Source organism: Struthio camelus, chromosome W (assembly GCF_040807025.1).
Source record: "Struthio camelus isolate bStrCam1 chromosome W, bStrCam1.hap1, whole genome shotgun sequence".
NCBI classification, from domain to species: Eukaryota; Metazoa; Chordata; class Aves; order Struthioniformes; family Struthionidae; genus Struthio; species Struthio camelus.
Genome location: NC_090981.1, coordinates 41283687 through 41297696, shown reverse-complemented (window position 1 = coordinate 41297696; position 14010 = coordinate 41283687). Strand labels below are relative to the sequence as shown.

The following is a 14010-nucleotide window of genomic DNA, read 5'->3' as shown; positions in this document are numbered from 1 at the left end:
AATGAACAACAATAACCACCAGAAGATGTTGGAAAAATAATAGAGTGTCCTTTTTAGAATTGTTTTAAAGTGGTTGGCAGAAAGACAATGCTTGCAAATATGTTACTCATGTGTTAAACTGTTTCCAGCATAACTTTGGGATTCAAACAGTAGTATTTCCAAAAATGAACGACATGGATTCTCTCTCACTGATGTACGCTGATAGTAGAGGCAATTACACTTAAAGTATGTGGCAATACTTGTGTAAGATACAGGCCTTTGTAATCTACACCCTAACATAAAACCACAAGCATAACTGAATAACAGTCTTTATACATAGTCTAGCAGAACATGCTAAAGATGTGCTTACCAAAAAGAGAAAGAACATTAGAATTTGTAAGAAACGAAACTATCTTCTCTGAAAGGCTAAGTAGGTTAAATGTACAAACTGCAGTGTCTTTAAAAACAGGTATGAAAACTTGCAAACATGGAAACATTAATATGAAATTCAGTACAGCCTGTTAAGGATCTGGCAGTGAAACGAAGGATCCTGCCTCCTCGGAAAGGCACCACACAGAAGAAAGTGTGCGCTCTATTTATCTGAGGTCTTACCTCCCCCTGCCGGCGAAGAAAAATTCATAGCAAGAGAAACTGCTACTTTAAAAGAGAAAAAGCTACTTTAACAGCTACTTTTACAGCTTAAAGAGACCAAGTGTTAGACTTCTCTCAGGAGATGTAAGAAACACATTTTATGACATCTGGCTTTAAAAAGCATCCGTACAACTCAAACAAGACAGCCTAAAGTCCATAAAAGCTACGAAATGTGAGAACATGATGCAAGACAAACTACAATGAAAGCAATATAGCTCATACTGAATATTTTCAAAACTAACTAGCTGATAGATCTCAAAAAGTAACTGTAAGTACAGTAGCATTCAGAGGAGCACTGACAGCATCTGCCAGGATCCATTCTCAAGATACAAAGGAAAACTAACTGCTGGTGAAGTTTGCAAGTGACGAAGGCTGGAGAAGTGGGAAATGAGGACATCGAGTTTTAGGGGGGTTTGCTTTTGCATAGCTAGCTGCATCATCTTCCTTTCTTTCAAGCTGAAAGAACGAGGTCAGACTTCCAGTATAAGGTAACATATCCAGAAAGTGGGGATTCTCTAAGGGAATTTAAGGATTATAGCTAACAACTAAAACAGAAGTGTGGTCCCCCCGCCCCGTGGAGGTTTCTGATAATACCGAGTTCTGTGATGTAAAGCCTGTAACAAGATCATTGACTGGAAGATGAAATCAGAAAAAAAAGAGACTAGCAATAAAACTTTTTAAAGTGATGATAAATAACTACTAGACTATTTTACTTAGACATATAATGGGTCATCTATTATTTGAAAACCCAATATTAAAATGTGATGTTCTTGTTCAGTTAGAAGGATTAATGTGAGAATCTGTAAAAACTTACAGCATGTGTTATATAGGTCAGTATCATTGCAGTTCTTTCTGACATTAGTAGCTATTCAATTCTGTGTTGAATGTATATATAGATACAAATAATATAACATAAATCAAGTTTTAGTCCAAGTCATAGAAAGTAAGGCAACTTTTTTCCCAATTCAGAGTGGCTGCATTGATTTATATTGCCTGACAACATCACTGTGCCACGCAAAACAATTTCTCCTAGAAAGAGACACCCATATTTCCTTTCTCCATTAGATAAGATGTCTTTGGGAAAAAGTAGCTTTTGGAAAAGTATCCAGATTCAATGGATCAGCACACACAGGTATGAAGTGTTTGACAGTGTAGAGAAGCCAGTCTTCAGCCCCCAGCACCCAAGAAAATTGTTCTGTTACAGCTCAAGGAAACACAATCTCTGAGTCAAGACACGCTAACTGTTTTACCTGAAAAGAGTCAGTTTGGAAACTTCCTGGCCTCTATTGGCTCCAGAAAAATGATATTAACAGCCCTAAATCTTTTCTGGAGCCAGATAAAATTTCATCATCTGACAAAGAACGGATGGAAGGAGATGCTTGGTTTGCAAACAAACTAATAAATGACACGAAATTAGTTTGAGTAATAACTCACATGGAGGCCAAAATAATTTTTTTGTTGGACAAGAAAAGCAGATAGCTTCTTTTTTTAATTATGTATCAGTACTCAATGCTACCAAAATGACTAATTTCCAGGAAAGGATAGCAATTGAACAACACATTTTTTGGCTGCTATTGGATACTGCAACAGTTGTGCAGTATAAAGAAAATTTCTTCACTAAATCAGTTTCCAGGGAGAAGGGATTACTATAAAGAAGTGCACTAAAAGTATTTAAGACATCAAAATCCTCAAATCTTTATACCATTCAAATGTAAATATTTTAACTAAATCATAATCACAAGAAATAAGTCCTTATAACAGAACAGTATTCTCAGATTACTGCTGACTAAAACCACACTATCTACATTTCTGTCTCCATCTACTTGGGCATAGTAAAGTATGGTGCAAGGGAAGATTAAATCACAGAAAGAACAGAAATATAATGGAATGATGTAAAAAAAAAAAAAGAAAGAAAGAAAGAAGAAAAAAGTACCACCTTGGAGTCCTAATGGCATCAAAATAGAGAGGAAAAAAGTATTGTTTAGAAACGTGTCACTGTTATAATCAAATAACAAAAGAAAAATAGCCATAAGGCTTTCGCACTTTGTACGTGTAAACACGCACCATCTGTAGTTCTTAGGTCATGAATTCCTAAACATGTTATTTAAAAACTAAGACTGCTAAAATAAAAAAATTTAAAATAAAGAGAATGTTTTAAAATATTGCCATTTTGAAAATATTTCTAAATTTCTAAGTTTCTTTTAAATAAGCTATTTCCTGTTAAATCAAACTCTTCTGTTGAGAAAATGCTTCTAGAAATTATGAACAAAATACACTGAAATATAGTAACCCTAATTACTAATACACAGAATACTACCAATTCACCTAAAACTTTTATTCAAATTCACTTTCTGGAATATCTTAATTCCTGAGACAGAGAGAGCACAGGCAATGAATATGACAAAGGGTATAGTGGGAATATCAATCATGAGTTAAAATAATGCTCTTTCAGAAATGAATGGGCATATGATTTCTAGTAAAACATTCAAAGATATTTCTGTCCTTCTACTGCACATAAGAGTTTTTCCAACAAATAATTAAAACCTCAATTCTGCAAACACACACTTAGATATACAGCACCTTTTTCACTTCCAAAGGTCTTATTTGGGTAGGAGCACACGTGAGAATAACATTATCTACAGTGTTTAAATGTCTGCACAAGGGAGAACTACTTATCTATGCAGAGGAAACAGTGAAACATATGAGTAAACTAGTAAGAGTGCATTTATATTGTTTACTTAACATCTTTAAATGCAAAAATCTTAAATGTCTATAATGTGTTCATATTGATAGTGTTCCTTTGAACTTTCATTATAAAAATCACTGTTTTTGTTAATCATCAGCTAATGCTTATCTCCACATTTTTAGTAGTTTACATAACACAACTGAAAGCTTGAAAAGCTGGAAATACACTTACACAGATTCAGTATCTTTTTCTTTTTTCATTATTCCTGATAAACCAAAAGGCTTTCTCTTCCGTGGTTTTATCCCTATGGAACAAACATTTTTTTATTTAAAGATCAGAGATGAGCATATATTTACCAAAGTCCAACACTGGTGTATACCAATGTCAGTACTTTCTAAATGCTGCCATAATGAGTGACACAAAAATCTAACATTGGGCATGGAGCCCAACGAAAGCAATACAAGATCTCTGCAACATTATTCCAATACGTTGTAAGTAACATACCAATCAAAGAATTAAATTAAGAAAAAAGGTTAAAGTAACCTTTAACCTAAAGTGTTGATTTGCATTGTACATGCAACTCTCTAAGTAGGGTATGCTGGACTGCCACTTATTTTATGGAAGGTGGGTGCATTGCCAGTTTTGAGGGAAGAGACTCTGCTCTGAGAAACTCAGCAGGAACTATTGCTCCTGCTGAGCTTGAACAGCCAACACACACGGCTCAGGGACTGGACCCTGCCCCGCTCAGTCACTGCAGTTCAACACGCTGTTCTTCTTTCCCTGAATAGTCCTGAAAGTTGTGAGCCCCAGCCTCTCTCAGCAAGTAGGATCTTGGTCCTGTGAAACAGAGAACGTCTCTAAGGCTTTCCAGTTGATGCCGAGCTCATTATATCCCAGCGCTGTAGCTGGCTCTAAGGCTGGCTCCTGTTGAATCTGGAACCATGCCTTCCCTTTTTTTTTTCTTCCTCATTTTTAACACTGGATACATATAGCTATAATACAGAAAAAAAGTTTTCTTTCATATTCATTTAATGTACTCAAACTAAAATACACTTAAAGTCTCCATCAGGCTTACTGTCTTTTCTGCTTCTCTCCCCAAGTTTTGCTGAAGCAAGTACACTGCCAAGCTTTATACAAAAGGACCAAACGCAAGCATCTGATCCAAACAGTCTACAACTTTGACTTGATACAATAAACCTCCTGCAGCAAGTCATGTTTTGAGCAGAACAGTGGAAATCATTTGGATTCCAAAATTTAACAACTCATAACTTGGAGCACATTGTTTAAAAAAATAGTAGTTGTTATATTCCCCATTACAGAATTTAATTACATAGCACATATAAGCGAGGAACCTTTCTACTCTTAGAAATTTTCTGGATGAAATAACTAAGAACTTCATATTTCACGTAGCTGTAAACTCAGTCACATTTTATATTTTAACAGAGACAGAAATCATTGCTCCAAAATTATTTTTAAATGCAGAGTCTGGGATTTATTTCCTTTCTGTGGTTTATCCAGCCAAAACCAGCGACAAACGGAGATAGGAGTAGTTCTGAAGATGGAGCTTCTCTGTTTCAGTCAAATAAGATTTTAAGCCTCTCAGCTGCAATCTGGGCAACTTTAAGAGCTGTCGGCTGCCATAGCTACACTGTCAACTCCTTTGCCCCAAAGTAAATACATAGCTTATACAAATAAAACAGTTCTTAACTGCTTAAAACAATCCCCTAAGCAAAATAAGCTATATCAATAAAGGAAGGTTTTGTGACCATAACTCTGCGTTAGAATTGGTATAACTAACATGGCAACAACGGAAAGAGCTTGAGGCTTATTTTGACGCTTGTAAATTAAATTCACAGTCATAAGTGAACCAGATCCAAACCTCTGCAATGAGAGGGTGTTAGCCAAAGTATATTTATAAAAAAACATTAAAATTTTCTGAAAATCATGCATTAGACTAATAAAGTATTGTAAATCTTATTTTCGTAGAAGTTTGGTAGAAGTACATATTTCAAAGGAACAGTTACTTATTAGCTTATCAGAATACTTCAAATTCATACAGTTTCATGTGCCAAATACCATTCATTCCTCAGCTTCAGATTCTATCCACAGCATTTTGATGTAAATAACTATACCACAATAACTTACCTTCAACTGCACTAGATGTGTTACATTCCTCAAATTCAATAGGACCTTAAAGAAATGAAGATAAACATCAGGTTAAATTTAATCTCAAATGCAGGTCAATTGCTAAGATGTTTTAAACACTATTTCCTGAAAAGACTAGATAATCTAATTAAAAATTTAGATAACTGTGAAACCATAATTGCCCTGTAAGTGGTCAGCTTGCGAAATCACACATGTACAGTAAATTATCAAATGTTTCCATACTTTCATAACAAAAAAATTAAAATACCAGTACACACTGTTCAAATACAATTTAATTGCCTATGTTATTTCAACTTCATAAAGCATACCTAATTTGTTTCCTCTTCTCATTCAAAAATTGCATCTATAATACAGTATTAGTATGAAGTTTTAGATTTATCTTCATTTATGGAAAGAAGAGCTATGTAAAGAAAAATCAAAAAGGAAAAGAGCACAGCTACAGGTCTTATTTTGAAGTTCACACTTTTGCTAACTGTTTTGTTAGTTCCTCTGTTTCTCACCATAGCCAGTTATTTGGACAATTAAAAATTATGTGCAGAATCTTATATACAGTAATAAAGAAGATAAAAAAAAAAAAACTTAAAAAATTGTTAAGACTATAAACATGACAAAACAGCAGCGGACACTGCGTTAAGTGTAGTATCTAAATAAAGCCACCACTGTGGCTTCCCATTACAGCTAACACAAGGTAGGAGTCAGCTGTCATTGCGAAGACCCAACCCCCATTTCTCAATCTTGTTTAACCTCACTGTGAGCCATTTTAGGGAGCTAAAGCTGCAGGGGAAAAAAAAAAAACCCACACACCAGTGATTTTCCATAAGACCTTCTTCAGGGAGCTAAGATAGCAGACTCACAGGAGCGCTTGTGCCGGTGCAAAGCAAGCAGAGGGAAGGGGCAGTGCGGAGCCCTCCTTCCACTCCCTACTAACAACTGGCCACTTGGCCACTGCTTCAAACAGCAGCTTGCAACAGTATCTATCAGCACTGGGGCAAAGGCGTTATTACTTAACCTTAAGTAACCATTTTGAGGGCATAAACACAAGTTTACACACATTGCAGTTAAGACAGAAGGAAAAAAAGGTTATCAATGTTATACTCTAAGGCAGCCAAACCTTCTCTTCATCAGACTTCAGCAACTACTTTGAGTGAAAGATTCGCATCTGGAAATGTCAATTACAACCAACTGAAAGCAAAGCAACTGTGTAAACCTCAAATACAGAAATTACTTTCATTCCTGCCCTCAAACACATTTGCCCATAAGTAATCTCTCTTTTTTTTATTTTGAAATTATGATTATCGTAATACGATAAATACAAGAGCTGAACAATGTGCAGGGTGTTTCCACATAAAACAAAATAAAGTGTACTTGAAAGCATTTTCCAGTGTTTTCACTCATGTTCTTCTCAAAATGAGTGTGCCATTGTCTCAGTCTTAAAATAATTAACATATAGAATCAGATCCTAACTACAAGAAACACAGAGACTGCAAGTTTCCGTTTGTTTTTAATAGTACAACATAACAAATCATTATGCTGTAATTAGCAATGTTACGACGCAGCTAAAAATAATTTAGCTGTGAATTAGCATTGTGAATTATACACCTGGAATTAATTCACATTTAACTCAGAGTTAAGGACCTCAAACAGTTATATTTACAATGTAACCCCTAACATGCATATTTAACTCTTGCAGCCTGAAACTGTGTATGATCAGGTATAAACACCGCATTCTGGTGGATTTTTCCAAACCGCAAATGAAAAATTATGCTGATGTCAAAAAGACAACCACGAAACTGACAATATAACTGCATGCTCACTAATGTTAAACAAATTATTTTCATCATAATGTTATATAAAATCTGCACATACTTTCGGTGAAATTTTGCAGATGTCTAATGAATTAAAAAGAACGTGCTCAAAGTAAAATTTGTATTTATTGCAATTAAGATATTGAGTCTGCAAAATCTTCCCTGCTAGCAAAAAAACCTGAGTGCTTGTAAAACCATCAGCAGGATGAGAATCCAGGACTAGAAACCACTGATATCCTTAGAATAATTTTTCTGCAATTCCTTATGGGAAGTTAATAGTTCTGATTCTCATCAAAATATATCATAAAATAATTGTTTGGCTCTGGAGAGCAGAATATCACAATGACTTCAACATTCAAACACTAGATAATTTCAAATGTCAGTCGAATTATTCAAAATGGCAAGACCAAATACAAATTCCAAACAGTTCTCTCAGTCTACTATATATTGTAAATTCACCGACATTTTAGGCAGCCCTTCCAATTTCTTCTCCTTTGCACTCCATTAAATTCATAGTAAAACAAAAGTCAATGTGCTCCACAAGTGAGCAAATCTGGTCATCTCATAAAACAAAAACACAACAGAAAAAAAAAAACATCAGAAAACTGCAGACATCTGCATTCCTACACTGATTTCATCAATATTTTGTTTCAGGTATCTAAACTCTTATTACTCAAAATGCATTGAGCAAGAAATTCAAAAGAATACCATAACACAGAAGCTGAAGGACAAACTCATTACTTCTTCAGCATTTCACTTCAGACGATATACACTTTTCATCATTTTGCTAACGATTCAACTACTTCTGTTTCTTGCTCCTATACATATTTCCATTTGGCCAGGAAGAAAAACAAAAACCAAATCAGCCACAAATGCTCACCCCAAAACAAAAACAGAAGGAGAAAAAACCTGTAAACAACATACAGATTTAAACATATTTTTAGAGAAATACAACACGCAAGCTTTCTCAGAATATCATCTTTTTCTTCTCCCTTCGCAGCTACTACGAGTGATCCCTAGACTTTTAAGTCTTTTACACTCCTCATTGAAACATACAAATATTCACGATTCAGATCAAACTCATGGTAGTCCTTATTTCAGACCAATATCTAACTTTCACTTCTAACACAAGTGGAAAAAGATTTTTCTTTAACAAGACATCAAGGTTTCTACATTTTTCCCATTACGCTTGCCTAACACTCATCTTTGAAGGTATTTTTTTTACCACTTAATAAGTTGTTTAGTTCAAGAGACAAACATCCACGCTAAGTACTGAATCAATCAAAACGCACAATGCATTCATATGAAATTCATATGAAGATCAGGTTAGCATTTCCGATTAGATTTAAGACAAGCCTGCTTACTCATCCCACCCAAATTTATCTCATTCTTAAAACTGAAAGGCTGAAAAACTTGTAGTTAGTTGTGAATTGTGAGAGATAGTAATGTGATAGAAGTTGTGCCACAGATTTCAGTAGGAAGTCCCGTTTTTCACAGATATCTGTGTCAGTTTACCTTGGAAATTTTAAACATACATTCTTCCTAATGACACCTATTAGCTTATTTTATGCTCCTCCAAGACAGGCAGAGTTAATACAGAAGTCACTTCTCTAAAGCATATTTCTATCCTAACCTGTTTTTTTTCTAGTTAATTCAAATTTTCATACAGGCCTTCAGACTTTGGAATCTCAGAAGTTTAAGACACTAACAGCTGTCACTAATGAGTCCATGAAAATAAATGAATTTTATCATTTTCTTCCAACTCCCAAAGATAAGTTTACTGCTTTTCTAAATTTGTATTTAACACCCTCAGCCCTGCCCCAATACTATGTGTTGCATTATTTGCTTGTACTAGCAAAGCAAAGGTAAATTCCTACATCTTGCCCTTTTGAGCACGATGAAATCTGTAGCAGTTCTACATTTTTGGAGTATTTTTTTCCGCAATTTCAGAACAGATCTCCCAAGAGCTCTGTTTCCTATAATGCTTGCTGTGAAGAGTACCACATTTTGCCTGAGGAGCAGTATTTTTAAATCAAAACAACATTTCAAAAATAGATGTTTTATGTGGCACTTTATGGTGAACCAACTTAGAAAACAGGATTGCTTTGATGAGTTTTTGGTAGCCCACATAATAGCTAGAGTTTCCTAAAGGCAAATGGCTTTGCGCCCAAAGAGGTTACTGTTATGTCCAGCCAGAAGTGTCTTCGGAGACCACATCATCTCCCACCAGAACCAAATGCAGTCCCCATGCCAGCCCAAAGGCCTGAAGCACAGATATTGTTACAGAAGCAGAGCATCCATGAGTAACCCAGCAGCATTCTTAAAAAGTTCCCCTGCACTGTCCTTGTGCATCTGGAAATAAAAGTGTCTGCACTATCACTGCAAAACTGCTTCAAAGTGCTTTCTCCCCTGAACAAGCATAACATCCATCTTTTGGATTGCTGCTTCCTCAATCATTAGATGATCTACTCAAAAACACCTAGCAGGTTGGCAGCATTACTGGAGACTGCCAGATAGAGGTAATATACAGATGTATGTCCATGTGTTAGAACTCATGGGCTGCTATCACAGTATCACAATAACTTTCACAGCAACTGCATGGAGATTTTAATGTGGATGTACTGTCTATTCACTACGAGGCAAACGGGTTTTCTTAACAAGTCACAGACTCACGCAGTGACTAAAGCGTAGGCAAAGGGTTAACCCCAATGAGGATTTCAGTCCAAAATCTGGAAGATTATCATCTCAACTGCACTGATAATTTTGTTTATAGAATCTAATGCTGCACAGGCTGACCTCTGAAATTTCTGAAGCGAGTACTAACCACCACAGATTTACTGTCCATTGCAACATCCAAAGAAGAGCAGTTGTGGCACATTTAAAATGTACTGCTGATGACAGAGACTGAAGTAGACACTCTTGCAAAAGTTGTCAAAGCCTTTGTGACATGGTAGCCCTAAACACTGAAAAGGACCACCTAGATATTGCCACACTGTAATAATAATCATCATCATCATCACCTGCAGTACTACAGGCAAAGTAGTTTTGAGATTTCCTTTGTTCTTCCTCCCATAAAAAGACAAGGAAATGTGAACCAAGAAGGAAATCTATTCACAAGCATTCATATGAACATAAAATACATTTTAAAAATGTACTAAAACTAAAGCAGGATTGTGAAAATCAAAAAATATATTTTTAAAACACCTTTACAAGAGTAAGCAAAAACTAATAACTGAGAGTTAGTCCAATCCTTGCAAAAGTCTCTGAGTTAATATTCTGTCAAATTAAAAATGGACAGTTTCAGGTTCAAGACAATGTTTTTTACAATTTGCTTGCCTGTTTTTATTTTGAACTATAAAATGGCAATACAATGGCTTAAACACCTTAAATATCTGTATGTAAACTTGAAAGTACTATATAACACTCTGCACACACAGAATAGCAAAAATACAATGTAGCACATAAGTGAAAGTTAATCTTTACAACAGAAGGCAGTAAGAAGATCTAGATTTCTGTCACTGAAGGACATGTATCCCACCTATCAGGATGTTAGTGAGAATTTGGTTAAGTATTCTACAGCAGGAGAGGGTCTCAAAATCAGTAAGCTCTTCTAATCGTATATAAACATTTCCACCAAGCAACACCCTAAAACACCTTTCCAAGACAACCTGCTGTAGCTTACAGCATTCCACCAGCAGGGATAGATACGGATTATGGCACAAAAGGCAAAGGGATGAAGCTACAGACACATGGAAACAGGCAGCTGCTATCTGCCTGCAGACTAAAGCAAACAATCCAGGAGCGGGTCAGTTCTGAAGATTTTGAAACTCAGGAAACTTTAACTTGCTAGAATAGCAAAGGGGAAAAATAATTTGAATAAATGGACAACTCTGACTTTAATCTAACCATTTCCAAAAAGTGGCACTGGCATAAGTTAAACAACAGGGTATCTGCAACTCCTGAGCTATCTCCTACAATGGTCAGAAGATATATGTACTGGGTTTTTTTTTGTTACAGGAGGTATGTTAATATGTGGACCTCTATGACGCTAGAAGACAAAGTGGGTGACTAACAATAAGGAGATACTGATCTTACTCAAAGATTAATGAAAAAAGAACGTAATTACACTGATATAATGGTGCCGTTAAATATAATACAATATCCACTAGATTATTCACCGCTATCTACGGTAAGAGTATTTTTAGAGTACACACAGAGAATGAAAAAAGCGGGTTATAAATAACAACCTTACATATGCTACTTAATTCATCTACAAAGTGACAGTAAGTGTCTTGAAGACTGTCAAGTGCTTTGTCAAAAACCTTAAAAACAGTTACAAAACCAACTTCTAGAGTTTACTGTGAGGGAGAGAATCTGAAAACAATTTTAGCTAACATTAGAAGAATAAAATCATTTGCACTTCTCTTAATAGATAGTAAAAAAAGGTTTATTGTTTGGATTTTTAAATAAAGAAGGAAGGCAAATGCAAAAGCCAGTTACTATTACTAGGAAGGAAAACATAATATTATGTCATACCCTGAAAAACAACCCCCATTAAGTCTATCAATGAACTGGAAAATCCTGCCTAGTTAAAAAAGCAAACAAATCAACCAGCCAACAAATTAACTTCATACTAAAAACTGTTTTACATTTGTATTTGCTATATATACAGAAACTGTCTCCTGTCTAGTTTAAGGGGAGTATGCATGACACACAAAGAAATTTTATCCTTCCCAAGCGTAGATTTTTATTAACTATGCTTCACTCTCAGTAACTGGAAATACTCAGGCACTCAAAAAAAAAAAAAAAAAAAAAGAAAGTCTGCTCTTCTCCCCCTATTGCAAGGAATCAGCTTACACACATGCATGCACACATATAAACATTAACATATCTGTTTCAACCAAAAGCTTCAAAACCAAAAAAAGTAAATATGTACTTGCAGTTACAAATAAGATAACAAACAATATTCTTGTTTTTAATAAAACAAAAGTTTTTCTCTTTGATAGTAAGTCATCCATGAAAGGAGGACAATTTTTTAAAACTGTATGTGCTTCACATGCTGCTTCAAATGGCAAAGCCTTGCGTGCCTGGCTCAGTGCCAGTTGACAGCTCAGCTGGATATCAATGCACATTCTGACCCCCCTTGCAGCGTGTCACTTCTGAATTGTTTCCGCAGTAGAAAGTTTATTCAACCTCTCTCTCAAACGCAGTGGACCGACCATCATCTGCCATTTAATCATAGCAGAACAGGTTATTTTTCTGACAGCACTAAAGCCAGAGAGCAATTCCTAATGAACAGCTTGATAGAAGTGGAATTTCGACTGTTTTAGCCTCAATTAATTCTGCTGTCATAACAAATGACTGCTCTTAGTGTTTAGATGTTAAGCTGCATCGCAAAGGTCAATTTTGTGCGTACACAAACATATAAGCAACCTTTTTCTTGCTATCATATGATCCTGCTTCATGTTTATCAAAAAATTTCAAGTTTTCAAATTCAGAAACCAGGAAATCAAAATGAATTTTTTCAACATTATTACCTCAAACAGCAACTTCTCATTTTTATTGCTTTTCCAATAAAGAAGAGTATTTTTTCAAAAGATATCGGAAAAAATTTCTTCTAGAAAAATTCTTACTCTAGAATAAATTAAAAAAAAGCAAATCTCCAAATCCATAGCTTATTTGCAGGAATGCAGTATAAAGATGAACGGCTGTTACCATCTTAGAGGTAAATAACATTTATTTGAAATCTACTTATCATGCTAGTACCAGATTGCCTCAAGCAAATGTTAATTTGTGGATTCATTCAGCTCTACTTCACCACAAAGAGGATGAAGGAGAGGAAATACTACAAAATTAGCCTGATAACAGGCCAATCTGAGGGAACATATTGAAATAATACTGATTAAACAGCATCCTTAAATCTAATTCTATAAAAACAACTTTTACCTGGTTCCACTATAATAATCAGTGAATTCGACCACTCTTTGTTTCATCCTCACGCTTATATATGCGGCCGACTTTTCCAGAGATGCTTAAGGCTTAACTGAATCCTTTTTTTTTCAATTTATATTGAAAAACAGTAACTACAGTATTGTGACAGTGCCCCTCTTCTTTCCAAAAAGAAAAGATAGAGGAGATAATGGTAGCATAAATAATTACAGTTATCAGTAACAACATGTGCAGCACTTCAGAGAGTCTTTTTTAGATGAAGAAATTAACATATAAGGAGATTATACTTTGCCTGCATCCACTAAAGAAGTCATAAAATCTAACTCTGACTTTGTTACTAAGCTCCCAGCCTTGTGCTTAGCTGGCCGGATAACGGAAACATTACTCATCTCAAGCTTCTTCAGGTACTGTAGATCCGAGTGCCATGACCGCAGTAAGCGCGCTACTCTCTAGGGGCAGCACTTCCCTATGGCTTGCAGAGCAACAACAAAGCAGGAAAGAATAATCACGTGAGTAGTTTGAATCTAAATATTGAATTATGATCTATCAGGATGTTTGCCAGCAGCACAGACACAGCAGATTCATTTCTCTAAACTAAAGGGAAAAGGTGACAAGCCTCTTCAGTTACAATGAGGACCATTTTATTGCTCAAATAAGAAAATTTTCAATGGTACCTTAAACATATACTCGAGGCAAAGTTTAAAAGACAGAGATCCAACTATCCTGCAACATATGACTATACAGCAAATAGGGGGAATTTCAGCAGTAATTTAT

General features: G+C 35.4%; 1 protein-coding gene across 3 annotated transcripts in view; it reads right to left on the bottom strand.

Annotated features, from left to right (window-relative positions):
* The window catches only part of LOC104152923 (FCH and mu domain containing endocytic adaptor 2), an 89199-nt gene that overhangs the window by 37111 nt on the left and 38078 nt on the right, over positions 1-14010 (bottom strand). For all 3 annotated transcript variants that reach the window (XM_068924669.1, XM_068924670.1, XM_068924671.1), the window contains exons 9-10: positions 5462-5506; positions 3548-3620 (exon numbers count right to left, since the gene is read on the bottom strand). In XM_068924669.1, the coding sequence (XP_068780770.1) occupies positions 3548-3620; positions 5462-5506 (118 nt within the window). The remainder of the gene's footprint in view (positions 1-3547; positions 3621-5461; positions 5507-14010) is intronic.